General features: G+C 39.5%; 1 protein-coding gene, 1 long non-coding RNA gene and 1 pseudogene across 5 annotated transcripts; 2 read left to right on the plus strand and 1 right to left on the minus strand.

Annotated features, from left to right (window-relative positions):
• Positions 1–2564: 2564 nt before the first annotated feature.
• LOC148843084 (protein PHOX1-like) lies at positions 2565–22321 on the minus strand. Of its 4 annotated transcripts, XM_088956534.1 has the most exons (6): positions 19846–22321; positions 19461–19721; positions 5669–5821; positions 4626–4705; positions 4122–4245; positions 2565–2915 (listed from the first exon to the last, which is right to left on the minus strand). In XM_088956534.1, exons 1-2 carry the CDS (start codon positions 21749–21751, stop codon positions 19573–19575), a joined length of 2055 nt encoding a protein of 684 aa, XP_088812660.1. In that variant the 5' UTR covers positions 21752–22321; the 3' UTR covers positions 2565–2915; positions 4122–4245; positions 4626–4705; positions 5669–5821; positions 19461–19572. The 4 variants fall into 4 exon arrangements, with proteins under 4 accessions (XP_088812660.1, XP_088812659.1, XP_088812658.1 ...); XM_088956533.1 differs by lacking the exon at positions 4122–4245 and having other exon boundaries at positions 2565–2855; XM_088956532.1 differs by lacking the exon at positions 4122–4245 and having other exon boundaries at positions 2565–2855; positions 5598–5821.
• On the plus strand, positions 14893–19926 carry LOC148843085 (uncharacterized). Its single transcript, XR_016102809.1, has 2 exons — positions 14893–14988; positions 19454–19926. It is a non-coding gene; the product is annotated as an uncharacterized LOC148843085 (long non-coding RNA).
• A 1789-nt stretch (positions 22322–24110) lies between the features above and the next one.
• Positions 24111–24992, plus strand: LOC148843086 (3-ketoacyl-CoA synthase 4 pseudogene; annotated as a pseudogene).
• Positions 24993–26051: the final 1059 nt, after the last annotated feature.

Here is a 26051-nt window from a genome sequence, read left to right on the forward strand (position 1 = left end):
ATTCATTCATTTCATGGAACAGAAAGCCAGACATTGGCTAGCTTCTAGGGATTGACATGACGCATTAGTGAGACAAAGTGGAGGAGGAGAAGCTCTGAGAGTGAAAACTGAAATGCCCTTTGTTTACTTTGCTTGTTTTCAAAGAAAAACAAAATCCCACCATCACCCACGAAGAGAGAGAGAGAGAGATGAATTGGTGGATTATTGAATTGAGATGAGAGGGTGGGAGTGTGGGACCCATTACTACACCTTCTATCACTCACAAGAAATTTTGTGTAGTTTGACACTTTGACCTGATCTAGGAATTTATCAAAAAAAAGAAAATGTTTTTGGAGATTTGTTGTTCAAGATTCCAACTAAGTAGGTTTTTGAATTATTGGGAGTTGTCATCTCATGAGAACGCTCTTATGTGAGAACCTTGCAGTGTTCTTCATAAATAAGAGCAAACTTATTGAAACTTATTGAATCATCGCTCAAACTAGTCCACGTGTTTCTCCACGTCATCCTAGTGTTCCCATGAATCCATGATCCCATCTGAGATTGATGATTAGATGGGACCGGCCTTTTCCAAAGATGGAGTCCTATCTGTTCATAAGGACTAGGGCACTGCCACGTGACAAAAAAAGGGAGAAAATTATTACATGGCACCCTTGTTTATTTGAAGAAGATACATTAATTGGTTATCAGTCTCATCCAAAGCACAAAGCGACAAACTCTAAGCCTGGGAATTTTAATGGGAACAATACCTAAATCTCATTTATTAATCAAGATAGCCTTGTTTATTTTTGTCCTTTTGTGATTAAAAATGTATGTGGAAATGGGTGTAATGAATGGAATGGGGGAACACAATATTACAAATTTACAATTAAACAAAGGCCTAGCCCCTAGGGTTTGTAATTGACGGAGACAAAATAGAACAAAGCAATCAGGTGAAATGCTGATTAGAGCACATCCAAAATTATTTAAGAGGGCAAAAATCTGGATTACAAAAAGACAAAAATAAGAAAAAGACCATTATTTGGTTTAGGGATAATTTTGTCTTTTTCCAAAAAGTACGTCCTGATGATAATTAATTAGGTACTTGTCTTTAAGGAGTATACCCATCTACCATTACCCATCTACCATTCAGGGAGGGGAATGGATGCTTCGGAGCATGATAACAAGGTGCCGTTTGGTAAGATGCAGGTCTTTCCAGTTTCCTGTATTTCCTTGCCAAACAGAAAAGACCATTTTTGGTCAAGCGGTCTTTGAAAAGTTGGCAAGATCTTCTGAGAACACTTGCCAAATGGGCGCTTCGCTGGCGTAGAGGATATCTCCTATCATAAGGGCTGAGTGGATCTCAACCTGGCCCATCACCACTAAATACAGGGGTCAAGGCCCAAAGAAAAAGGTAAAACAGAATTACAGACCTCTCTCTACTTGCAGCTTTCATCTTCAGCCCCTCGGATGCTTTCAATCATTTAATGTAACGTGCTAAGTTGATGGGGGCTGCAATAAGTGTGAAGCCTAGCTAACACTGTCAAAAGGACAACTTCCGCTGTTTTCTAGTCGTCAAATTTCATCTTATAAGCTTTGATCCTTCACTGAACCTGATATCAGACTCTCAGAGACTCCAACAGGTCCAAGTTAATTAATAAAAAGAAAGGTCCAGAAAAACACAAAAGCAGTATCTACTAGTGTGATTGGTCATAGAATTTAAGTAGTAGCATTTGCCCCAAGGAGAAGCACTCACCTTGGCCACAAATCGAGCCTGGAGGACTTCACAAATCTAAAGTACTAAATTGTTCATTGAATTCATCCATCTAGACCAGTACGTTACGCTGTGCCTTGGTGTCCTCTCTTTTGTGCAATGTGGTACGTAACCCAAGTTTGTAAATGCGAGCAGCACGGATAGAAAAGACCCTGGTAGTAGATATTGGACCAGAGAGCAGAGGGGAGGAACTAGGACACAATTGTACCGCATTAGCATTCAGGACAATGAGAGATCAAGATCCTTGATAAGAGTTGGGATTTTCTCCTCACACCGACCTCACAATACGTAGCAGCGGTACATAGCGAACATCTTTCACATTTGCATGTTAATTCATGGGAAGATGTTTCCCATACATGGTGGGATATGCTTTGGGGTCGGTGTTCTCACGCTTACCAGCCCAAGATTTTACCATTACACCAAGTAATGGTCCCTATTCTTGTCACTACATAATACAAAATAATGAGTGCTACATCATACAAACTGCAGGCAGTCCTGATGGCATCCCATTTTTGTTGTTTGTAAAAGAAGCAAAAAAGGAACAAAAAATATAAACATATATCAATGCTCCCATTTTGGGAAAAACGATTATGTTCAAGTACTCATATTGTAATCAGTTCTATTTAACTGGTCTTATAAACCAAAGGCAAATTGTAAGAGATCCATTCAACACTCGTCTGGTCTTCGTTGCTAAATTTTCGGCACACAAACATTTTAACACATCAACTAGATTCAAGCTTCAAAACTTCGCAAAGGATTGCCCTAGGATACTTCTTTAGTATCTATCATCAAGGAAATGAGGGGGTTAATCTACAAAAATGTTAAATGCTTGGTAATTGATAAAAGCTGATCAATATTAGAAGTAAATGTTGAGTAGGAAATGGAATAAAATTCTTTTTTTTTATGACCTTACATACTAGTATTCTGACACATTAAGGGGCTCAAACAACTTTTTAGTTCTATCCTCCATCCACACCAGAAAAGTCAAACATGCCTGTCATTGGAAAGAGCTAGTCCAGTATATACTGATGATGAGAGGGTCAAAGCTCCCTACTAGCCAAAGACTGCAACATGTCTATTGTGCTGTGCCAGTACAAAGAATTATCTGAAGCAACCAAAATAGCAGCAGCATACGAAATCAGCATAGTCAGGCAACAAACAATAACTGCCAAGAAAAATCTACAGTTTAGAATATGGCAATCAACATGGAAGTAAACACAAGGATGCTGTGATAATAAAAGCCTGAATCTGAAACATATTGGCTGAAGCAACCAAAACAGCAGCAGCATATGAAATCAGCAGTCATGCAGCCAAGGTTCAAAATATCGATACGCCTGATATGCCCCTACTGGTGTATCAGGCGTTTCGATACTTGTTTTTTTACTTTTTTTTTTTTTTTTTTTTTCAAAACTGGTTCAGGGGAGACAATCTAGGACCCCTCCATCCCCTGAACCGGTCAGACCCCCGATACACCCAATGTAGGGGTGTATCGGAAGGGTCCCGGAACAATACGGGCCAATACGTAACGATACTTTCAACCTTGCATGCAGCAGTGACTGCTGAGAAGAATCTGTAGTGCAAAATCCATGGCAATCTAAACAGAAGAAAACACAATGATGCTGTGAAAAGAAAAAAGGCATAACAATAGACTTGAGAACGAACAGAGTATACAAAGATAAATATACTCAAATTTACAGTTTTAATCTAGACCAAAACATGAAAATAAGACAGGGGCCATGATAAAATCTTAAGAAGTGTGAGAACATGGCTTTGAGTCTGAGAATTTCCATTTTGGCTCAGTTTGGATGCAGTACAAATGCAAATATGTATAGCATAAATACATACAAAATATAAGGTTTTGCACTCTATATATTTGCATTTGTACTCCTTCCAAACTCAGCCTTTATGTCAAAAAAATGTTGAAGGTTAGGCTTGTATCTATCCACCCCTCCCAAGACCCTGGATAGCTGGGACCAACATTGGGTAATGGCCCTTTAAAGAGCATAGACATGCCCAGTGCCATTGACTTATTCAAGCACCTTGCAAATCCAAGCTTATGCATGCAAAACTAGCATACAAATAGGTGATTCAAGACCCATGACGTGCAGTCATGTGCAAATCCCAAGCGAGAACTCGCTTTTTCATATGTTACAACATAATAATCTCAGCGAGACATAAGATGGTAACACATGGTGAGATTGGGAAAGCTGCACCGGTCAGTACCAGATTCTCTCATGTTTCAACCACTAATGTTGAGTTGGCATAACAGACTAAAGAACTTTTCCCCCGAGAGGATATTTTAGAACTCTACCCTAGGATGCATACAGGCAGCATGACAGTCTCTTCCTATAAATAGGGCACCTGAACCCACCTCAGGGGGAATTTCTGAGAGATTCGAGATTTATTCCCATAATCCCATTTGAGAATCAGTCCACTCCTGTCCAACTTTTGGAAGCTCATAGACCAAAACCGCTGTACTTGTTTTACAGGTCCTTCTACATAAACATGAAAATATGAGATGAAGTTTAATGAAGAGTTAAAACTTTTTATGTGGGAAGTGAATAATGAGTATCTTTTTGCATAAAAATAAGTAATAAAGATGCTTGAATAAGTTAGACATCAAGTGAAGTTTCTGTCGAATAAAAAATGACAAAATAAATTCAATTAAAAATAAGGGCCACGAATTCACTTTGACTAACAGATTTAGGTTACTGTCCATAATTCGATATAAGTTTGACAATGTGTTAAATTAGTCAGGTGCTTGGGCATGTTTTGTGCTTATGAAGCAGAGTTTATTCCCTGTGGGTTGCAATGCCATAAATTACCAAGTTTCAAACAAAAATTTAGTAGGGAATAGGTGGAACAAGTCAATCACCTAAACCATTTGATTGCAGGGGCCGAGCCTCCCTAGATGACCACAGATATGAACTTGTATTCTCCAGGCAATCTGAGCTCCTGCAAGACGAGAAACCACCTTAGCCTTTGGTTAGTGATGATTAATATAGAAGTCCTAATCATGAATAGAAACATCAATAAGCACATCAGTTAAAAAAAAACAATTGGAATAACTGGAAATATAATGAGATGGAAAATAAAAGGAAGTCAAAGGGAGGGAAAACCTCGTACAAAAGTCCTAGTAATTATTTATTAAAAACAGAAAAATAAACAAATAGACATGTAAAACATGCCTTATCTCTCAAAATTGTGAAAAAAAGCATAATTAAAATTAAAAAAAAAAACAATTCATCTAGTTCTACAGTCTCAAAAAAAAAAAAAAAAAAAAGAAACAAAACAGAGAATGAATTAAGTACTGTGGAGAAGATCTGCAATACTCCATGTGATCCAAAAGGAAAAGTATACTCAACTTGGCAGCAAATAATCAAGCCAAAAGCACATGATACAGCAAAGGACACACTTATTAAACCAAAAGAAATTTAAGGAAACAGGATAAAAGATGTTATTTAGAAAATATTACTTTTTGAAACAGACATGCCAACAGCATGGCAGATTCCTTGACAAGACAAGGGATTAATTGGGAACAATTGTATCGGGATGCAACTTATGAGGGGAACTCATTGCATGGGTAAAGGGAACATCATGTGGGGTAGGTATTCACTGCAAGCCTACAAAAAAGGGGGGTTTCCTGGCACAGTTTATTTGTAATCTATTTTTTATACCAAAAAAAAAATTCTGTTAACTATTAATGAAAAAAAAGGAAGCATACAGAAGTTACAATGGGCATAGTGGTAATATATGAATAAGTTACAAACTTCAAAAACAAGGCAATACACTAGAATTTTTTTAATAGATAAGTCATTATACAAGAATTATTTCAAGAATAAATTACAAATCCAATAAGCCGGTCTACTACTTGAAACTTTGTAAAAGATGCAGCAACCAGCGAAAGGAAATTTCTACTTCTTTATCTTTGTAATAAGAGCCTCTTCCTCAAATGAAAGGTGATTGATACAACAGCTTCCAAGCTCAACCAAAGGAAACTCCATTACAAAACTAGAATCTTCAATCTCTCCTTTACAATAACATGAGTGACAGCCCAAGTGACAATGAGCTCTGTAGAAAGCATAAGACAAGATGAAGCCAACATCAGAATTTAGATCAAGATAATATAGCAAGTCACTTGCCGACCCCACATAGATGGGATAAGGCTTAGATGATGATGATATAGCAAATTACTTTGATATATGAATAAAACTTCAGAAAAGCACAGTCAGCAATGAACAAATAATCATTATGTTGTATCAAAGCACATTTGGCAAGTAAATGATGATTTTAATTGGATTTTAAGTGTAAGAAGAACTGGAAAGAGAGTCAAGTACAATAGGACCCGCCAAGTGACCATATAAAACTGGATTTTGATGAATGCTGCATTAGGAACCAGGCATGGGTGGAGTCTTTGTGAATGAACAAGGTACCATATTAGCAACGTTTTCAGGACCAGCTAGCCATGAAGATTCTCTAAGAGCTGAGTTGCTGGCAGTCCTGCAAGGTTTGAGAACGGGCAGGTCACTAAATTTCAAGAAGGTACTTTAAGGTCATGGTGGGCTGGCTGGAAGTTAATAATCAAGCACTATGGCAGTATAGATACACCATGACAAAGATTAGACACTTCAGAATAGAGTTTTCCTATTCCAATAACAATTTCATAATGGCCAGGTGATATGGATATTGGTATTTTTCAATTTTTTTAAATTTGTTTTCTAGTTATAGGCATCTTAAGAATAGAGTTTTAAGTATTATAGAAATTTACTATTATCAGTAAACTGAAATTATTATTTATAACAACCTTCAGACTTAGTAGTTATAGTAAGTCCCAATAACTACTATTTATAGTAAAATTGTGATTTAGTATTTTTAGTAAATTATCCTTTCTCTCATTAAGTTGGTTTTAGTAGTATTAGCAATGAATCGCTGGAGTCAGAGTCCTTATTTAAGTGACTGGGTTTTTCTTATTTATGAAGTAGTTACAAGTTGCGTTGCATCAATTTCCCATCCAAATTGGAGCCTGTAAAGGGACATCCAAGTTCTAATGGTGAGTCTATAATTAGAGTAATTTTAATTGAAAAGGGAAGAGCTTATTTTATGAAATAAAGTTTGGTGAATTCTGGTTATAGTTAAGAATTTTTCCATCTCCCCCTCTCTCTCAACTATTTCTCTTTTTTTCTTGATAAATGATTAAATTTTTATTATCAACATATTCAAATCAGTGCAAGAAAAATTACAATACATCCCTATTTTCCCCTTGTTTGGCTAAAGAATCAGCCATAGAATTTGTTGATCTCCTGACCCATTGTATTCTTAAATTCATACTTCTTGTTAGCCACTTGAACTTCTTAATTTCTTCCCTATAGCACTAAATGATAGAGTCCGGATCCTTCAACCACTTCACAACTACCATAGAATCTCCTTCAATTATTAGATTCTTCATACAAAGCTGATTTGCAATCTGGATTCCTTGTAATGCAGCGAGCAATTCATCCCTAATAGAGTCTCCTACCCCTACCAATCCTGAGAATAGAACCAAGACATTTCCATCCTTGTTTCTCACTACCCCTCCTACTCCAGAGGGGCCTGGATTACCTTGATTGCTCCCATCAAAATTTAGCTTCAAATAACCTTCCAAAGGAGGTGTCCAAACTAAGTTTTCTCTATCCTTCTTGGAAGTGCTACTGGCCACCACAACCCACTTTTTCCAAATACCATCAAAAGAAAATTGGTGAAAACAGTCAGCATTTTGGGAAGACAGACTGTGGAAGTTTCCATTGGAGCAGGATAGGTTGTGGTACAAGGTAATAGTCAGCATTCATGGTTTAGCAACAAAATGGTTGGGATGCTGGTTTGGATCTGAGGGCAAGCTGCTTCTCTATGTGGAAAGCAATTTGTCCTGTTGTCCTTTCCTTTGTAAGGTATATGTTTGTTCTGGGAATAAAATTCTTTTTGGGAAGACAATTGGCTTGGGAATAAAGTGCTTTTTCTTTGTAAAAGTTAAAACCATTTTCTTCAATACTTTGTAATGGGATAGCTTGGATCTAGAGCTGAGAAGAGGACTTAGGGAGGTTGAAATGGAGGGCTCTTGATGAGTTGCTTTCTCTTTTGAGTACCATTTTTTAGGATCCTTCTCTTCTTGACTCTCGAGTGTGGTCAGTTTCTCATTCAGGCCTTTTCTCTTGTGACTTTTTTCAGTGTCATTTTTCTGTCTTCTGGGTCATTGGTGTTTTTCCCTTAAGGAGGTTTGCTGCAGTCCAGTACCTCCAAGAGTTTGGGCTTTCTGTTAGGAAGTGGTCCTTAACAGGATTAACACTTGTGGCTCGTTACAGAAAAGGAGACCAAATTGGTGTCTCTCCCCGAGTATTTGTGCTCTCTGTTTTGCTTGTGATGCATAGGTTACCTACCTTTTAATCTCCTGCTCTTTTGTTTTAAGCATTTGGGAATGGTTTTCTAATATTTTTTGGTTGCAGATGGACACCTCCCTCTTGTACTGCAGGCATCTTTGATACTAGGTTTCGTAGACAGCCAAATAAAAAAGGAAAATCTACGTGGAGAGCTACAAGAGCAGAAATATTTTGTGAAATTTGGGAAGAAAGAAATAATTGTATTTTTCAAGACAAGGTGAAGAAATAGGAAGAATTAATTGACAACATCTCTTTCAGTGTTGCACATTGGGTAAAAACTCTGAATTTGTTCAAGGATGTTCTAGTTGATGATATAATTAGAAACTGGAATGCAATGGCACATTCTTCAACCTCAAGGGCTAATTTATGGGAGATTTGGGCTCCTTCACCTAATCTAAGACTAAAGTTAAACTTTGATGGGAGTTCATTTCGTAACCCGGGGCTCTCTGGCATTTGTGGAGTAATTAAAGATGGAGAAGGGAGAGTGGTGGCATTTTATTTAGGACTAATAGGAGAAGGTGTTCTCTCGGGGCTGAAGTTTTAGCACTCCTACAAGGGCTGAGATTGGCGAAATAACTGGGCCTCCAACAAATTGGAGTGGAGGGGGACTCAAAATTGGTGATAGGGTGGTTACAAACAGGCTGCATGGGAATTTGGGCCCATAGGCGGGCCTTGAGAGAGATTAGAAGCTTGTCAAGGGAGCTAGGTGCAACTATTAGATGGGTTATGGCTGATAAGAGTTCTTATTAGCCTGTATTTGAGTTTAGGTTATTATGTACTGGGCCTAAGTTTGTTTAGTGTTTTAAGTTGTCTGGGTGTCCCATCACTAATCAGGGGCATTCCAGTCTTTCTCTATAACATTGTACTATAATATAAATAATAGTACTGTCGACTGGGTTATTCAGTTCGACAGTCTCAGCACCTCTTGGTCTTCTTCTCTCTTCTGCTACTTCGACAACAGCACTTCAGCTTTCATGGTATCAGAGCATTGAGCACCTTCCTGGTTACAGCCGACACCATCTCCTCTCTCCTGCTGTCTTTCTTCTTCTTTTTTTCATCTTGGTTGCTGCTGTGAAACCCTAGGGTTGCAGGAGAACAACACAAAATTCGAACCTAGGGTTTCCCTTGGTTGTAGGGTGCAAGGGAAGTAAGACCCAGAAGCTGATGTCCTACTAGACTGTTTCTAGTAGTTAACAGCTATTTGACTGCTAAGAGAGGTCTGTATAGGACAGACCTAGTTGAGGATTGATTTCAGCAGTCCTAGTATTGGCTGTAAGGAGGGGCACTCTCTTTACAGTTGCAGTACTCGAAGTTCCAGTGGAGTCTGCATAGCACAATAGTGGAGAGCCCTTAGTTCCAGGTCAGTTACCAGCCCAGAACTCCTCACTTGCTGCTGTAATTGAACTGCTTCAGAACTGTGACAGCTCGGCAAGTCTGAAACTGTGTTGAGAACTGTCAGAACCTGCAGTGAACACTTCGGCTAATCAGAACCTGCTTCAGAACCTGCTGTGGTCACTTCGGCTAATCAGAACCTGCTCCAGAACTGGTTCAGAACCTTCAGAACTGCTTCGGCTAGTCTTAATCAGTGTCATCTACACAGAGGCTGCAGTCAAGATGTCTTCAATATCCGGAGAGGTTTCTTCTAGGGATAACAGACCTGCGGCAAGGTCTTCAAATCTGGAAAACCCTAATCTGCACAGCTTGCAGATTACAAGTGTGCTGCTGGATGAATACAACTTCAGGGAGTGGTCAGTGTCCGCAATGTTGTTTATTACTTCCCATGATCTCACAGGCTACCTAGATGGAAGCAAGAAGAAACCTGAAGTTGGCAGTACAGAGTATGCTGTGTGGCACAAGGAGAATGCCACAGTTATGTCCTGGTTGCTTGCCTCTATGACTCCTCGAGTTGCCAGGACTGTTCATCACTTTCCTATAGCAGCCAAGATTTGAGAAAAGGTGTCTAAGACCTATGGACAGAAGAAAAACAATGCTAGAATCTACAGATTGAATCAAGACATTGCTGCCTTAAGGCAAGGTGATATGACAGTTGCCACATACTTTGCAACTCTGGAAGGTCTTTGGGAAGAACTTGACCATCACTTGATATTAGATTGGGAAAATGCCAGGGACAAGGAGAGACATGATAAGCAGATTGAAGAGAGTAGAGCCTTCAAGTTCTTGGCTGGTCTGGACCCAGTGTATGAGGGTATAAGGTCACAAATTTTGGGGAGAGATGAATTGCCCGAGTTACACTATGTTTATTATCTGGTGAGGAACGAAGAAGTCAGGAGAAAGGAGATGCAAGTTGACTCCCAGACTCAACCAACTGAACAATTTGGAGAACATTCAGCCCTGATTTCTACTAAGGGAAACAGACATCCAAACAAGAAGCACCTCAAGTGTACTCATTGTGGTGGTGAGAGACATGTTAAAGAAAAGTGTTAGGTCCTGTACCCTCACCTGAAGCCAGCTGCATTAAGAAAGGACAAGAAACAACAGAAGGGTCATGCGGCAAGTGGGAATCTTGTCACCAGCAACAATGGTGACAACTCACAGAATATACCAACAGTGTCTTCTTCTCCTATGGGACAGGTTGTTGATTCCTCTAGAACTAGTGCTTTGGGCTTCACTGCTAGTGAGGTAGAGGTCCTTAGTAGGGCATTAGCTCGTCTAAGGAATAATTCTTTTGCTTCCACATCTCTTGCCAGATCAGGTACAATCTCTGCCTTCAATGCCACTAATTCTATTGACTCTACTTCTTGGGTTATTGATTCCGGTGCTACTGACCACATGACACATATGTCCTTCCTATTCTCTTCATATCATTTGTTGTCTGGTCAGGATAAGATGAGAGTTGCTAACGGGTCTTTTTCCACCATCTCTGGAAAGTGGGTGGTTGACCTAAGCAAGGACCTCTCTCTTAAATCAGTTTTACATGTTCCCAGTCTTACCTCAAATCTTTTGTTTGTTTCAAAACTTACAAAAAATTTGAACTGTAGTATAACTTTTTTTCCTACTCATTGTGTCTTCCAAGACAGATTGACGAGGAGAACGATTAGGAGCGGTCATGAGTATGGAGGCCTCTACTATTTTGATGCAAACATCGGTTCATCCTTACAAGCATCTGTTGCTGGTAGTCCGGAGAGTGTGGAGTCAATAGCTAGGTTGCATCTTTGGCATGCTAGGCTAGGTCATGTGTCTTTCTCTTCATTAGAAATGTCGTTTCCCGAATTGTTTAAGGGCATTTCAAGTCAAAGTTTAATCTGTGAAGTATGTCAAATGTCAAAACAATGTAGAACTGTTTATCCAATTTCCAGTAATGAAATTTGTGCTCCTTTTGATTTGGTTCATTCTGATGTCTGGGGCCCTTCATCCATTGTTTCTATTGATGGCTTCCGGTACTTTTATCAGTTTTATTGACCACTACTCTCGATGCATATGGATCTACCTGTTAAAAGGACGGGATGAAGTACCATGGATAACTATGGCATTTTGCAAGATGATTGAAACACAGTTTAATTAGAAGATTAAGAAATTCAGGTCAGATAATGCTGCTGAATACTTTGAAAAATCCTTGAACTTATTCATGGAAGATGCTGGCATATTACATCAGTCATCCTGTGCTAATACCCCTCAACAGAATGGGGTTGTTGAGCGCAATAATAGACATCTATTGGAGATAGATCGAGCCTTACTATTCCAGCACAAAGTCCCCAAGCAATACTGGTCTCAAGCTGTACTTACTGCATCATATCTGATAAATCGGATGTCATCTAAGGTGTTGGGTATGAAAACCCCTTTCTTTGTTTTCTGTCCCACTCTTCTAGACTTTTCCCTTCCTCCTCAGGTCTTTGGCTGTATATGTTTCATACATGTTGAAGGATCCAAAGAAGACCAAGCTGGACCCTAAGGCTACAAAGGGAATATTCTTGGGGTACTCTCCTACACAAAAGGGTTACAAGTGTTATGACCTTGTCTCCAAGAGAAAGTATGTCACCAGAGATGTGGTATTCTTTGAGTCTCAACCCTATTTTCAGTCTTCTCAGAATCCTCTTCAGGGGGAGACTAGTGGGATGGAAGAGGATTCTCATTCTCCCTCCTTGTTGTGGCATTCCGGGTCAACCCAGTGAGGCTCCCACTGTGTCGGTTACCTCTCCTGATGCTGTAGATGTTCCTAAAGGCTCCAGTAGGCAACAGAAAGAGATACTCACATACAACAAAAGAAAAAGGGGCCCCCAACCTCATGACAGTAACCAGTTGGACTCGGATCAATCTGTCTCTACAATCCAAGGTAATTCCAACTCACATACTTCTGATTTGGGTCTTCCTATTGCTCTCCGTAAGCCTATCCGCTCTTGCACCACCCAACACCCCATTGCTGATTTTGTTTCTTACTCACATTTATCTCCTGCCTATCACTCCTTTGTGTCTGCTCTTTCCTCTGTGCGTGTTCCTTCTAGGTACTCAGAGGCTGTGCCTGATCCAAGGTGGAAAGAAGCTATGAACGAAGAGATGAAAGCCCTAATGAAAGCAAGAACTTGGGAATTAGTAGATCTGCCAGAGGGGAAGAGCACTGTTGGGTGCAAGTGGGTGTTTACTGTAAAGCACAAGGAGGACGGGTCCATTGAAAAGTACAAGGCCAGACTTGTGGCAAAGGGGTTTACTAAAAAAGAAGGGATTAACTACAAAGAAACCTTTGCCCCAATAGCAAAGCTCAACACAATTCGGGTTCTACTGTCACTAGCAGCAAATTTTTCATGGGAACTTCATCAGTCGAATGTGAAGAATGCCTTCCTAAATGGTGACCTTCATGAAGAGGTATTTATGGAACCTCCACAGGCTATGACTTTGGTAGAAAGGTGTGCAAACTAAGGAAAGCATTATATGGGTTGAAGCAATCTCCCCATGCATGGTTTGAGAGGCTTTGTGGGGCCATGAAAAAAGTGGGGTACACTCAGAGTGGTGCAGACCATACCTTGTTCATAAGGAGACAGGATAGCAAACTTACTGCACTCATTGTTTATGTGGATGATATGGTAATTACCGGGAATGACTTGGAAGAGATAAAAAGACTAAAGGAGTTTCTAGCTTCGGAATTTGAGATCAAAGACTTGGGCCATTTGAGATATTTTCTTGGGATTGAAGTTGTTAGGTCAAGAGAAGGAATTTACATATGTCAGCGAAAGTATGTTCTTGACCTCCTAGAGGAAACAGGCATGATGGGGTGTAGGCCAACAGATACTCCATAAGAAAAGAATCATGGCCTACAAGAATCAGTAGGGGAGGACTACTGTGATAGAGAGAGATACCAAAAATTGGTAGGGAAGCTAATATACTTATTCCTCACTTGGCCAGATATTGCTTATGTTGTGCATGTTGTTGGTTAGTTCATGCACTCTCCAAAGATCCCTCATATGAAAGCAGTTGAAAGGATTCTCAGGTACTTGAAGACTTGCCCAGGAAAGGGAATTCTATTAAGGAAAAACAATAGAATTGAAATTGAAGCTTATACTGGTGCAGATTGGGCTAGTTTTGTTGGAGACAGAAAATCAACTTCAAGATATTGTACATTTGTGGGAGGGAACCTGGTCACATGGCACAGTAAGAAGCAGAATGTAGTTGCTAGATCAAGTGCAGAAGCAGAATATCGAGCTATGGCTCATGGGGTTGCTGAACTCCTATGGCTCAGGACCCTTCTTAATGAGCTTGGTATTAAAGCTGAGGATCCTCTTAGACTGTATTGTGACAACAAGGCTGCCATCAACATTGCAAATAACCCTATGCAACATGACTGGACAAAACATATTGAGATTGGTCGACATTTTGTTAGAGAGAGAATAGTCTCGGGAGAACTTTGCATTCCTTACACTCCATCTGAGATGCAAATTGCAGATGCATTGACTAAAGGGTTGGCTGCAGCAAAGTTCATGGACCTTCTTGGCAAGCTAAACATGATTGACATCCATGCTTAGTTTGAGGGGGAGTGTTGGGTTGAAGGTTTTTTATGTATTGATGGTTCGGCTTATAAGAGTTCTTATTAGCTTGTATTTGAGTTTAAGTTATTATGTACTGGGCCTGTGTTAATGGGCTTAAGTTTGTTTAGTGTTTTAAGTTGTCTGGGTGTCCCATCACTAATCAGGGGCATTCCAGTCTTTCTCTATAACATTGTACTATACTCTAATATAAATAATAGTACTGTCGACTGGGTTATTCAGTTCAATAGTCTCAGCATCTCTTGGTCTTCTTCTCTCTTCTGGTACTTCGACTACAGCACTTCAGCTTTTAGTTTAGAAGATTAACAAATGGTTTTGGCTAAACAAGGGGCATTAAGGGGTGGTTTGTTTTAGGATGAATTGCAATTGAATCCTTTTGGGGGATTAGTCCCTATTTTGGGGACTAGACCTGTGTATTACATTAACCTATCTTGAGAGTTACCGTTTTCTATAAAAAAAAAATAAAAAAAAAATAACGTGAAAACAGTCCATGGTTTTCAACTAATATATTAGATAGTTGTCAAGGTGACTAGGCAATTTTTAGAGGTTGACTCGCCCAACGCCAAGGTGTTTTTGTATTAGGCACTCACCCATATATATTATATTATTTTTTTGAATGTGCATATGTATTATATCATTTTATTGGTTTGTTTTATTTTATTAGAATACACCCTGTTGTATGTTACCATTTTTTTATTAAAGTAATTCTCTTTTATATTAAAACTACGAAAGTTTCTCTCGGTTTGAGACTTTGAGTTCTGAAACGAGAGCTGAGAAGAGAAGCCGAGGACTGGGAAGTTTCCATAGTTCAGTCCAAGTCGTTGAAGACATCCAGGTACGTTTCTTCTTCTTCTTCTTTAATAAATATTTTTGGGATGAAACAGGGGCTCCGCCTCCTCCTCCTTCTTCTTCCTAAAATCACACTAGTACTCCTTTATTTTACTTTCTTACTTTTTTTTAAAACACTTTTGGGAACGAAACAGAGGCTCTGCCCCCTTCTTCTTCTTCTTAAACAGGGGTTGTGCCCCAACTTTCTAAAACTTTCCTGTACTTATTTTAATAATGCATTTTTTTGAACAAAACAGGGTCTCCACCCCCTTAAACACAGTCCACAACTTATTTTGGGAACGAAACAGGGGCTCCGTCCCCTTATTTTTCTCTCTTTTCTTAGCTGCACTCCCCCATTTTTGTTGGCCTGTATGCTAGCTAGGCATTTTATGTTTTATTCAAATGATTTTATTGCTAATAGCTAGCATACAGGTATGTTGGTTGGTATAAAAAACCAACAAAGTAGCTTAAGAGGGGTAGGAATATTTTTTTTTGACAAGAGATATTTTGAGCTTTTTAAGTTTGCATTCTACTTGTATATTTCTTAAGATAGGGTTCTAAGTCTTTAGAAATTTACTGTAATTATTAAATCAAATTACTATTTATAGTAACTTTCGTAGTTATTATTATTATTTTTTTAAAGGTAAGGTAAATTTATTTGATTAAAACTTTAAGAGTACAAAACAGGAACCTGCCAACAACAAGGCAGGCCTGAGGACCCCCCATTTCAAACGCCAAATAGACTGATTTCTCAGTAATTGAGCTGCATCAACATGTTTGAATTCTGGGGTGACTGAAATCCAGGATATCAGTTTACAAACAGCCATCTGACATATTTCCTCTGGCCTTCTCACTCTTTGACTAAAAATTCTGTTGTTTCTCTCAGACCAATAGCCCAGAGCCCAGAGCACTGCTGCCGGGATGGAAGTCCAGACCAACTTTCGTAGTTATTATTAATATTAATTCCCATAGTTTTTTTTTGATGAATAATAATAAGTTTATTAATTCAGAAGTTGATTTAGAGTTGTGAATTCATACAACATCCGAGGAAGAGGCGCGAGCTGCAGCCCCTCCTTGAATTTTACAAGTAAACTAGGAAAGAAATACAGGAATCACAGCTGAGCTCAAAACAACTCTTCCCTATATTAATTCCCCTAGTTATTATTTATAGTAAAGTCATGTTTTACTATTTGTAGTAATTTCTGCTTTCTCTACATTAAGTTAGTTATGGTAGGACTATAATGAGTTATTGGAGGTCTTTTAGGAGTTAGAGTCTTTATTTAAGTGTCCCTATAGGTTACCTATGGGTTTGCCTTAGTTTTTTTTTTTTTTTCTTTTATTAGTAAGTTTGACTTCTCTATAAAGTGGTTAAAAGTTATTTGGGTTAGTTTCTTAGTCCAAATAGAAGTCTGTAAAGGGGCATCCGAGTTCTTATAGTATTTGACAAAATAAAGTTTAGTTTAGTGAAATTTGGTTGTTCCCAAGAATGTTTCTCTTCTTTTCCCCTTTCTCACTTATTTCTTCTTTCCAGTGATCTATCTATTTGTTGTTTACTTTAATAACAAGAGTTCTCTTTATTTCTAATCTCTTGCTCATTCTTTGCTGGATGTTAAAGCCATGTTTGGTTCATTGCTCTAGGCCTCATTCTCTTAATTCTTGCTCATTCTAGGCAAGAATGGGCAAGAATGAATAACTAAGTTGCTTGCTTGTTTCTCTATCACTATTCTTCATCATTAATCACCCAAAGCCCTTCCTTCATCCCACAAAGCTTACCACTAAATCTAATTATTTTGGGCCCCCTACCTTGACCTACATCAATAAGGATGAGAAAACACTACACCTTGATAGGCAGGAAGGCTGTAAGCTACTGAAACATGACCTCGGGGAAGCGGTGGGAGAAAAGAGATTTCTCTCCAGATAGGCTTTTCTTCTTCCGGAAAGGTCCGTTACCCTTGTGTGTGAGATCGATTTGATCTTGGAGGCTTTCTACCTAGTTATTTCTTGTTTTTGAATCGCTTGAAGTTGAAATGGAGAGTTTTGAGTATTGAGCAGAAGTCCATCGGTAACATGGGTCTGGGTGTTAGAGGTACTAGTGATACTTTTGGGTCTAGAATTTTTACCATAGTGAAATTGGATGGTACAAATTATTTAGACAGGGCACAATCAACCAAGATGGCCATTGGTGCTCGTGGGAAATTGGGGTACATCACTAGGGAAGTGAAGAAACCTTATACAGATTCCTCCTAGTGGGTACAAGAGAATTACATGGTGATGTCCTGGCTGTGTAATTCTACGTTTACCCCACATTGGAAAAATTCTTTGTGGGCTAACACTGCAAAGGAGATTTGGGATGGAGTGACTGAAACATGTTCCTAGAAACAAAATGTAGCTAGAGCCTATCAGTTAAGGAACCAGGTGATTAATACAGAACATGGAGATAGACCACTTGACATGTATTCTCCATGCTGAAAACACTTTAGCAGGAGATAGATCACATAGAGATTGTGGTTTTGGAGAGTAAGAAGGATGCAACAACCTGTCAGAAGTTGGTGGAGAAGAATAGGGTCTTTGAGTTCTTAGCTGGATTGAACCCTGAATTTGATATTGCTAGGCAACACATCATTCCCAGAGAAAGTGTGACTCTTTCTCAAGCTTATGCCTTTGTTTCTGGAGAGGAGAGCAGAGCAAGAGGTGTGTTATGTTGAGACAGCCTGGGGTTGACCAATCGGTTGTGATTAGTACAATCAAATCTAAGCCAAATGGAGACAACGGGAGTAGCAAGACTAGGAGGGAGGATAAGGACTTGGTGTGTGACTATTGCAAGAAGACTAAGCATACTAGAGACACTTGTTGGAAGCACTACCTACATGTCATACCAACTCAAGTCAAGAACAAGAAGGAAAATGCAAATGTGGCAATTACAGGAGATTCTTCGAAACCTCTTACCCAAGTTGCTTGGAGTCCATTGTAGTAGCAACAGTTAGAATTGAATTAGAGAAGTATGGACAGCTTATGGGCAAGAAGGATTCAGTCGACTCTAGTTTTTCAAGCGGACAACAAAGCACAAGAGCCAATCACACTACTTCCTTTGCTCATACAAGTAATTCATATGCGATTGCAAATTATGCATCCACCTCAGGAAAGGAGGGACCTCCCTGAATTATAGACTCAGGAGCATCTGATCACATGACCAATATATCTACCCTTTTCAGTTCTTACTAGTTGTGCTCTGGTAGAGACAGATGGTTTCCATATTCCCATTGCTGGGAAAAGGACAGTTAGAGTGACTGATGACATCACTTTATCCTTTGTCCAACATGTCCCTAGACTCCATGCAAATCTTCTTTTTGTGAGTTCCCTGACAAGAAATTTGAACTATTCAGTGACTTTCCTTCCTAGTAATTGTATTTTGTAGGATCTGGAGTAAAAAAGGACGATTGAGAGTGGTCGTTAGGTGAATGGAGTCTACCTTCTGGATGAGATTTCAAGTCATCAGAGCCATCATGTTAGTAGCAACAATAGTAGTGGATCAGAGTCAATGAGTCAGATTATGCTCTGGCATAATTGTTTGGGTCATCTTTCTTTTAGTTCATTAAGATCTTTGTTTCCAAAGTTGTTTGAGTCTGCTCAGTTATCTAGTTTGGAGTGTGAAAGTTGTTAGTTGGGAAAGCATTATAGACATTCTTTTAAACCAAGTAATAAAAGTTCTTTTGCTTTTGATATTGTTCACACTGATGTATGGAGACCTTGTCATATTTCTTCCATGGGTGGTTACTGATAGTTTCTTTTGTTTGTGGATATTACACATGATATTCTTGGATATATTTGATGAGATCACGTGATGAGATACCTATTTTGGTGTGACAGTTCTACCAAATGGTTTTTGGGCAGATTTGTGCAAATTTAGTAGTTGTTTTTGTTTATTTATTGTTTAGATAGGAAGTGGGGACCATTACACTCTTGTTGGGTTCCTTTTCAATGGTTCTTAAGTTATTTATGCAATTTTATGTGTTAGTTGCCTTATAAGGGCATATTAGTCATTGCACCCTTTTTTAATTAAAAGTATAAATACTAGCAAGGGGGCCAGCCAGAATGCATTGGTCTCTTTTTCTTTCTCAATTTCTTCTCTTCTCTTTTTCTTCTTCTTCGTCAAGAAATATCTCTTTTCTTTACAGATTCTTTGATTCAGTAGTTTTCTACTAATTTAAAGATACCAGGAAACTCATTTTCATGTGCAAACCTTTTTTGTGTGTTTCTACCTTTCTGTTTAGGGGATATTGTCCCTTGAATAAATACCATGTCACATGAGTCATGTTTCTTGAACTAGTTTCCTTTCTGGCAACTAAGATTATAACCTTTGTCCTTTCAACACTATGGTATGGTATACGGGCCATTTAAAATGCTCCACTATAAATAATTGGGGAATGTAATCAAGGTATCACTACTTGAAAAAGACAAAATTGTGTTCACAGGAGTTACCTAAGTCCGCATCAGTGCAGTTTCAGGACAATGGAGTAGTGCATATGAGTCTCCCAATGTCCTATACAATTTCAGTGTAGACCTCGATCCTGCTAAATGAAGGAGCTACAACTCAAATATGCTCCAAGATATGATGAAGCTTTGAAACCTGCCTTCGAAATAATGGTTCCAAACGGAAGGATGGAATGCCACTCTGCCATCTTTTAGCATCATACATCTCATTCCATGCCTGTACTATCTCATCCATCTTGAAATCTAAGCCTGTATTTAAGACAAATGATCAAACTATAAATTAGTATTTTGTTAACAACACAAAGAGAGAGGCAGACAAGCAGAGAGAGAAAGAGAGAGAGAGAGAGAGATCAGTGAACATCAGTATTTTTACCTTCCACTGCAGTTTTAATGGAACAGTGGCTCTTTAACATAATAGTAATGTCTGTTTGAGAGGCTCCCGCAAATTCAAATTTTTCAACTGCAGCCTCCAAACATTCATCCCATACAGGTATCCCTAATTTGAATTCAACAATAGATCGCTCATACAGAATTGTACCCCATAAAAGGTTTATCTGAGATCTCATATTTGCAGCGTGCTCTGAAGCTTCTTCTACTGAGATATATTTGAATGGTCCTTCCAACCCCATTTTATGCAATTGTACTTTAACCTTTCCCCATTTGGAAGTTTTGTTAACCTTGTTACTTTCGAGAATTTTGCTCAGACTCTCCTCTTCCATCTCCTCCCACATCTTGAAACCCTTCTCCATATTGTCCTCAGCACTGTTATAAAGTTGTAGTACGTCTGAAGAGGGCCATGTCTCCAAATCAACCTTGGTCCCAATAGCATAGTACCAAGAAAGTTTTGCTTGCTCAAACTGTTGCTGCCCAAGTGCAAGATGGCCTTCATAGAAGTCAGATTTGATCCTTAGAGCTTCTTTATATCTAATTCCTGCCTTAACATATTCCTTTTGTGCCCACTCATATGCAGTTTTAACCTGGGCAAGTACATTTTCTTTTGAATCATTTTCTGCGATTAACACCCTCTTCCTTGCTGTGGACATGTGAACATTTCCCCAGTTGAATAAGGCTAAGGCTGCCATCTCCTGGAACTTCTCTGATGCAGTATCAAAATAGTTCTGTGCTGCTTTACTCGTAACAGTATCCTCCATAGCCTCTGAGTAGAACTTCATACCCATCTCATGAAGGTCCAAATATGCATCTGAATTGAACCCAACATGGTTCTTGAACAGCCGAGCAAATTGGATGATCCAGTCATCAATATGAGAGGACCCTGTTTCCATTTCCCCAACATTTCTTGCATTTCCATTCTTCACAATGCTTTTTTTGTTTCTTCCAAGCTTATTAACCTCCACTCTATCCAGCAATGGTTCGTGTTCAGGGTTAACTTCTACAACATACAGCCTGATAGAACCCTGTGGTTCAGCTGATGCTTCAGCCCACCTCAGCTCTACGGTAGAGGTGATTGTAACCAAGTCGCCTTCTTGATCCTTGTATTTAATGAGAACAGCCTTCAAGCTTGGGAATCGATCTTGAATTGTATCCCTTACCTGCAGAATGCTGCAATTGGAAGGTACATGCACGCACCTTATGTCCTCCCCAAACACAAGTTTTATAGTCCTCATGGTTACTACTTCTTTGACTTCTTCGGAATTACAAACAGTATCCTCCACAACCACCTGGTCTTCGGCTTTCTTCTCCTTATCCTTGTCAATCTTCTTTTTTCTTTTCTCTTTTATTACTTTGCTCGAAGGAGGTGGTTCAACGTATTCTGGAGCCAAAACAATAGCTTCACCATCCACCCTGAGACCTTTCTTCTCAAGCTCCTTTTTCACCCTTTGTGCAATTTCCAGCGCCATAATATTATTCGTTTCGATGTTTAAAACAGAATTAACATCTTTGAATGCCAAATCCAGTTTATTAAGAGATTCATAACACCTTGCTCTTTTTAAGAGAGCTTTACTGTACTTGGGGAAGGATTCAAGTGCCAAATCGCACTCTTTTATCGCCCTGGGAAACTCACCGATGCCCATCTGCATATAGCAAGCCGCCATGTTACTCCGAAGGTAGGGAATATCTATATGGTCTTTCGGAAGCAACTTGAGGGCCTTCTCATACTTTATCATGGCTCCTTCATGATCTCTCTTCTGAAACAGCCTATTCCCCTCATCCTTTAATTCCTCAGCCATAGCAATGGAGACAGCTGTGTCCTTTTCATCGGCACTCTCGCTTGGCTCTCCTGATTTGCTACCCTTCTTCTTTCCTCCAGATTTCCCCATTGCAAACCCACAACCAGAACAACACAATGCCCAGAATTCTTGTTTTTTCTACCAAACCAACCCTCACGGCTCTAATCCGATAACCTATTAAAAACATTCAATAAAAGAAGATCGGTCTCTTTTCTGTGAGGACCGGGACCGAACTTCTCTGTACGAGAATCAATCCAAAACAATAAACGAAACAAAAAACAGTTCTGCTTTCAGTAAAACAATCATCAATGCCCTAAATTCCACCTAAGAAACCCAAATGTATCCCAATGCACCTGGAAAAATGCGCTCCTCTGGATTAAAAAAATGCAGCCTTGTTTACAAGAATCACAATTCTGATCAGAAAACTTATCTGGAAGACGAAATCTCCTGCACAAGCTTCGAATTCGGTAAAATCAAGGCGATATCACCCGCAAATCCACTATTTCTTCAATGGCAATGGCATCAATGGCTGCAGAAATGGTCTGAGTCGCCAACCATTTTCCTGGTTTAGAGAGGTTCCTCTGCCTAACGGAAACGCCACAAGAAGCTCCCAATCTTCGGTGGAGCCCACGTCTCCATGAACTCCAACGTTGTTGGGACAATTTGGAAAGCGGCCAACCACATGGGTCCCACATCATAGTGACGGGATGAAGTTCAGAGAGTTCAGATTCGCACCCCTCACACGCCCCACGTGCACATCTCATCGTGCATTGGAAGCATCTCCCGCGTCATCATGGGAGATGTTCTAAATATACGACTGGGATGGGCAAGGGGTGCATATGGGGCGTGCTGTGTAGAGCGCCTGTACGAAAAGTTCAAATCAGCCCCCACAACGTCCCACACCACATCCCCGCCGTGTATTGAGAACATCTCCCGATGATGACGGCGGGGATATGGTGTGGGACGTTGTGGGGGCTGATTTGAACTCTTCGTACAGGCGCTCTACACAGCACGCCCCATATGCACCCCTTGCCCATCCCAGTCGTATATTTGGACCATCTCCAATGATGACGCGGGAGATACGAATTCCCATAAATAATAACGAGAGGATCATAATACGTACGAGATACGTTAGTGAGAGAAAGAATTCATATATGCGCCTCACAGTATATTCCAACCGTGCATTGAGAACATCTTCCAATGATCATACCGAAGATATGTTGAGATATACACGTGGGGCGCAGATGTAAATTCAGTGAGAGGACCTGGGTCCGGCTATCAATGATTCGATCAAAATCAACTAGAAGATTGATTAAAAAGGGTGTGAGATATGGATCCCAAATCCCAATCTATTGGTGAATAGAACAAAAAATTGGGAATGTGCCCTCATGGTTTATTCCCTTTTTCTTTTTCTTGGCTTTTTCTCCCACTATGAAACGAAATTGAATGAGGGAGAATAGCAGGATCGTATTCGTACGATTTAAAAACAAGGTGGGGTCCTTGGAATCCCAGTGATTGTTCCACTTATTAGAGGGATTGTACTCATGGTTTTCAAAAAGGGAATTGGATTTTTGTAAAAAATGTTAATTTGATCAACAAACCTCTTATTTAGATGGTTGAATTGTTCGAACTGTTCAACGATTTTGACTATTTTTTATTTTTTTTATTTTTATTTTATTTGTCAAAACGAGATGATTGTTCAACTCGAGAACTGGACTCTGACCGATTTGTTGTCTGGGTCAGTTTTAAAAACCTTGGTTGTACCGATTGGTATATACTGCCTACAAAAATCCCTTCCAACACAAAATCAGCTACGCTCTTTATGGACCCACCTTAAATTGGATGAAATGACGTCTAAGGTGGGGTCATAGTAGTATATGAAAGGTCGTGATCTATGTACAATTTCATTTGATCTGCTACTAACAAACCGTTCCCACAAATCTATCCATAAAAGAGTACGGATCTCCTACCCATGATGATTCTACCCTCAGCGACCCACTATTACCAAAAAAGAAACGGTAAAATACAAAAACCTCCTCTAAAGTTTCTGACAATCATAAAAACTTCCCCTATAGTTTCATTTTAGCAAAAACCTCCCATTTATTTTTGACAAAATTAATAAAAACCTCCCTTCCGTCAATGTTCAAAACTGAAAACGTTAAAGAGATGATATTTTTTTTCAAAATACCTATTTTACCCTTTCTCAAACACTATTCATCTTTTTCCCCATTCGAACCTAGAAGTAGAGGTAGCGGCAACACCCCTCTAACCTCTAACCTCTCGTTTGATTTTATATTTTTTGTTCTAATCGATTAATTAAGGTGCCAATATCTTTATATATACACCCTTCTATTCCTTCCATCCCTCATCCTCTGCATTTCACAAGAGAGATATCTATTATCTAGCTTTAGAGTTTATTAGAACCACTAGGCTCAGTCATCAATTCGCCATGGAAGGAGTGGGAGCTCAAACCACCAAAAATGGTGGTGTTGGTGAAGGAAGTGGCATTCAGGCCTGGCAGAATCAGAGATTGCCTAATTTCTTACAAAGCATGAACGTTAAATATGTGAAGCTGGGGTATCATTACTTGATGAAATATCTAGTCACTTTCTCTCTTGTTTCGGTGATGGTTGTGACCCTGGTCCAGGCGTCGTAGTTGAACTCAAAAGATATCCTTGAACTATCACATCAGCTTGAGAACAATTTGGTGAGTGTCGTCATTTGCTCTGCACTACCTATATTGGGTGTTGTCGTCTATTTCATGACGCGACCATGCCCTGTGTATCTGGTGGACTTTGCCTGCTACCTCCTTCCCCCAAACCTGAGGGTTAAATTCAAGGATTTCATGGAACACTCAAGGCTCACTGGGGACTTCGATGAGTCTTCGCTCGAGTTCCAACGCAAGATCCTCGAGCACTCCGAACTCGGTGAGGAGACACACGTCCCTGACGCGATGCGCTACATTCCTCCACAGCCAGTGATGGCTAACGCTAGGGAGGAAGCCAAGCAAGTCATGTTTGGCACTCTAGAAAACCTCTTCTCCAATATCTCCATGAAGCCTAAGGACATTGATATACTAGTCGTGAACTGTAGCTTGTTCAATCTGACCCCTTCGTTGTCCGCCATGATTATCAACAAGTACAAGCTAAGAGGTAACATTAGGAGCTTTAATTTTGGCGGAATGGGATGTATTATGGGAGTGATCGCCATCAACTTGGCCAAGGACATTCTCTAGGTTCACTGCAACACTTATGTCGTCGTCGTCAGCACTGAGAACATCATCCAAAACTGGTACTTCGAGAACAAGAAATCATCATCCCGAAGAAGATGAGAGAGCAAGAGATCGGATTTAGAGGGGTGCTGCCGCTGCATCTGCTTCTGGGTTGGAACGGGGAAGAAGATAAGAGTGTCGAGAAAGGGTAAAATAGGTATTTAAAAAAATCATCTCTTTAATATTTTTCGTCTTGGTCATTGACGAAAGGGAGGTATTTGTTAATTTTGTCAAAAATAGAGGGGAGGTTTTTACTAAACTGAAACTATAGGGGAGGTTTTGGTATTTTACCGAAAAAAAACCCACTAGAGACCATAGTTACTTATGGAGAATATCTTATGCTATTAGATGTTATTACGTATAGGGAGATGTTTTCAGTGCACAAAGGTAGCGTTTTACGCAAATAGAATTCTTGTGAATAAGAGATCCGAGTGCCCATAGAATACAACTACCTGAGTTCAAATCAGCCCCCCACAAACGTCCCACAACACATCCCCGCCATGTATTGGAAACATCTCCTGTTATGGGACATTATGGGGGGCTGATTCGGTCTCCCATTGCCCACCATTAGAAATATCTCCCCATCTCAATGTGCAGTTGTAATGTCCTGCGGGGTAGAGACATGAGAACAACTCATGGGCATCATATCCGAGCATGTAGAATTTGTATTTGCTTCTCCACAAAGCGTACCCTATAACACCCCAACCATGCATCTCTATGACAAATACAAGAAATGTTCTCAATGCACATGAGATAATCATGTATGAGAATTCTTATGTTGGAACTTATTGGAAGGGTTTATGTTGCAAGAATTCATCTCACACCACAAATTAAGTTGGAAGTTTTTTCTTTCTTTTGTTGGCAAAAGATCCCAACCAAGGTTCAAAGTATCAAAGAGGTGTATTGGTACTAAAAACCTTGCACTTTTTTATATATATATTTTTTTAAATTTGGTCTTTGGGTATATAAATATACACATATTGCTTTTGTAGCTGCTTTATCTGCCTGAAGTCGTGTAAACTAGAAATAAATTAACAAATATGAAGCAAAACCTACTCCCTCCCATCCCAAGAATAATTGAAGAGAGTTACCTCCGGTCACCAACATTGGCATAAAAAA

The sequence above is a fragment of the Nelumbo lutea genome, chromosome 8 (genome assembly GCF_056320005.1).
Source record: "Nelumbo lutea isolate HS-2025 chromosome 8, American lotus-T2T, whole genome shotgun sequence".
NCBI classification, from domain to species: domain Eukaryota; kingdom Viridiplantae; phylum Streptophyta; class Magnoliopsida; order Proteales; family Nelumbonaceae; genus Nelumbo; species Nelumbo lutea.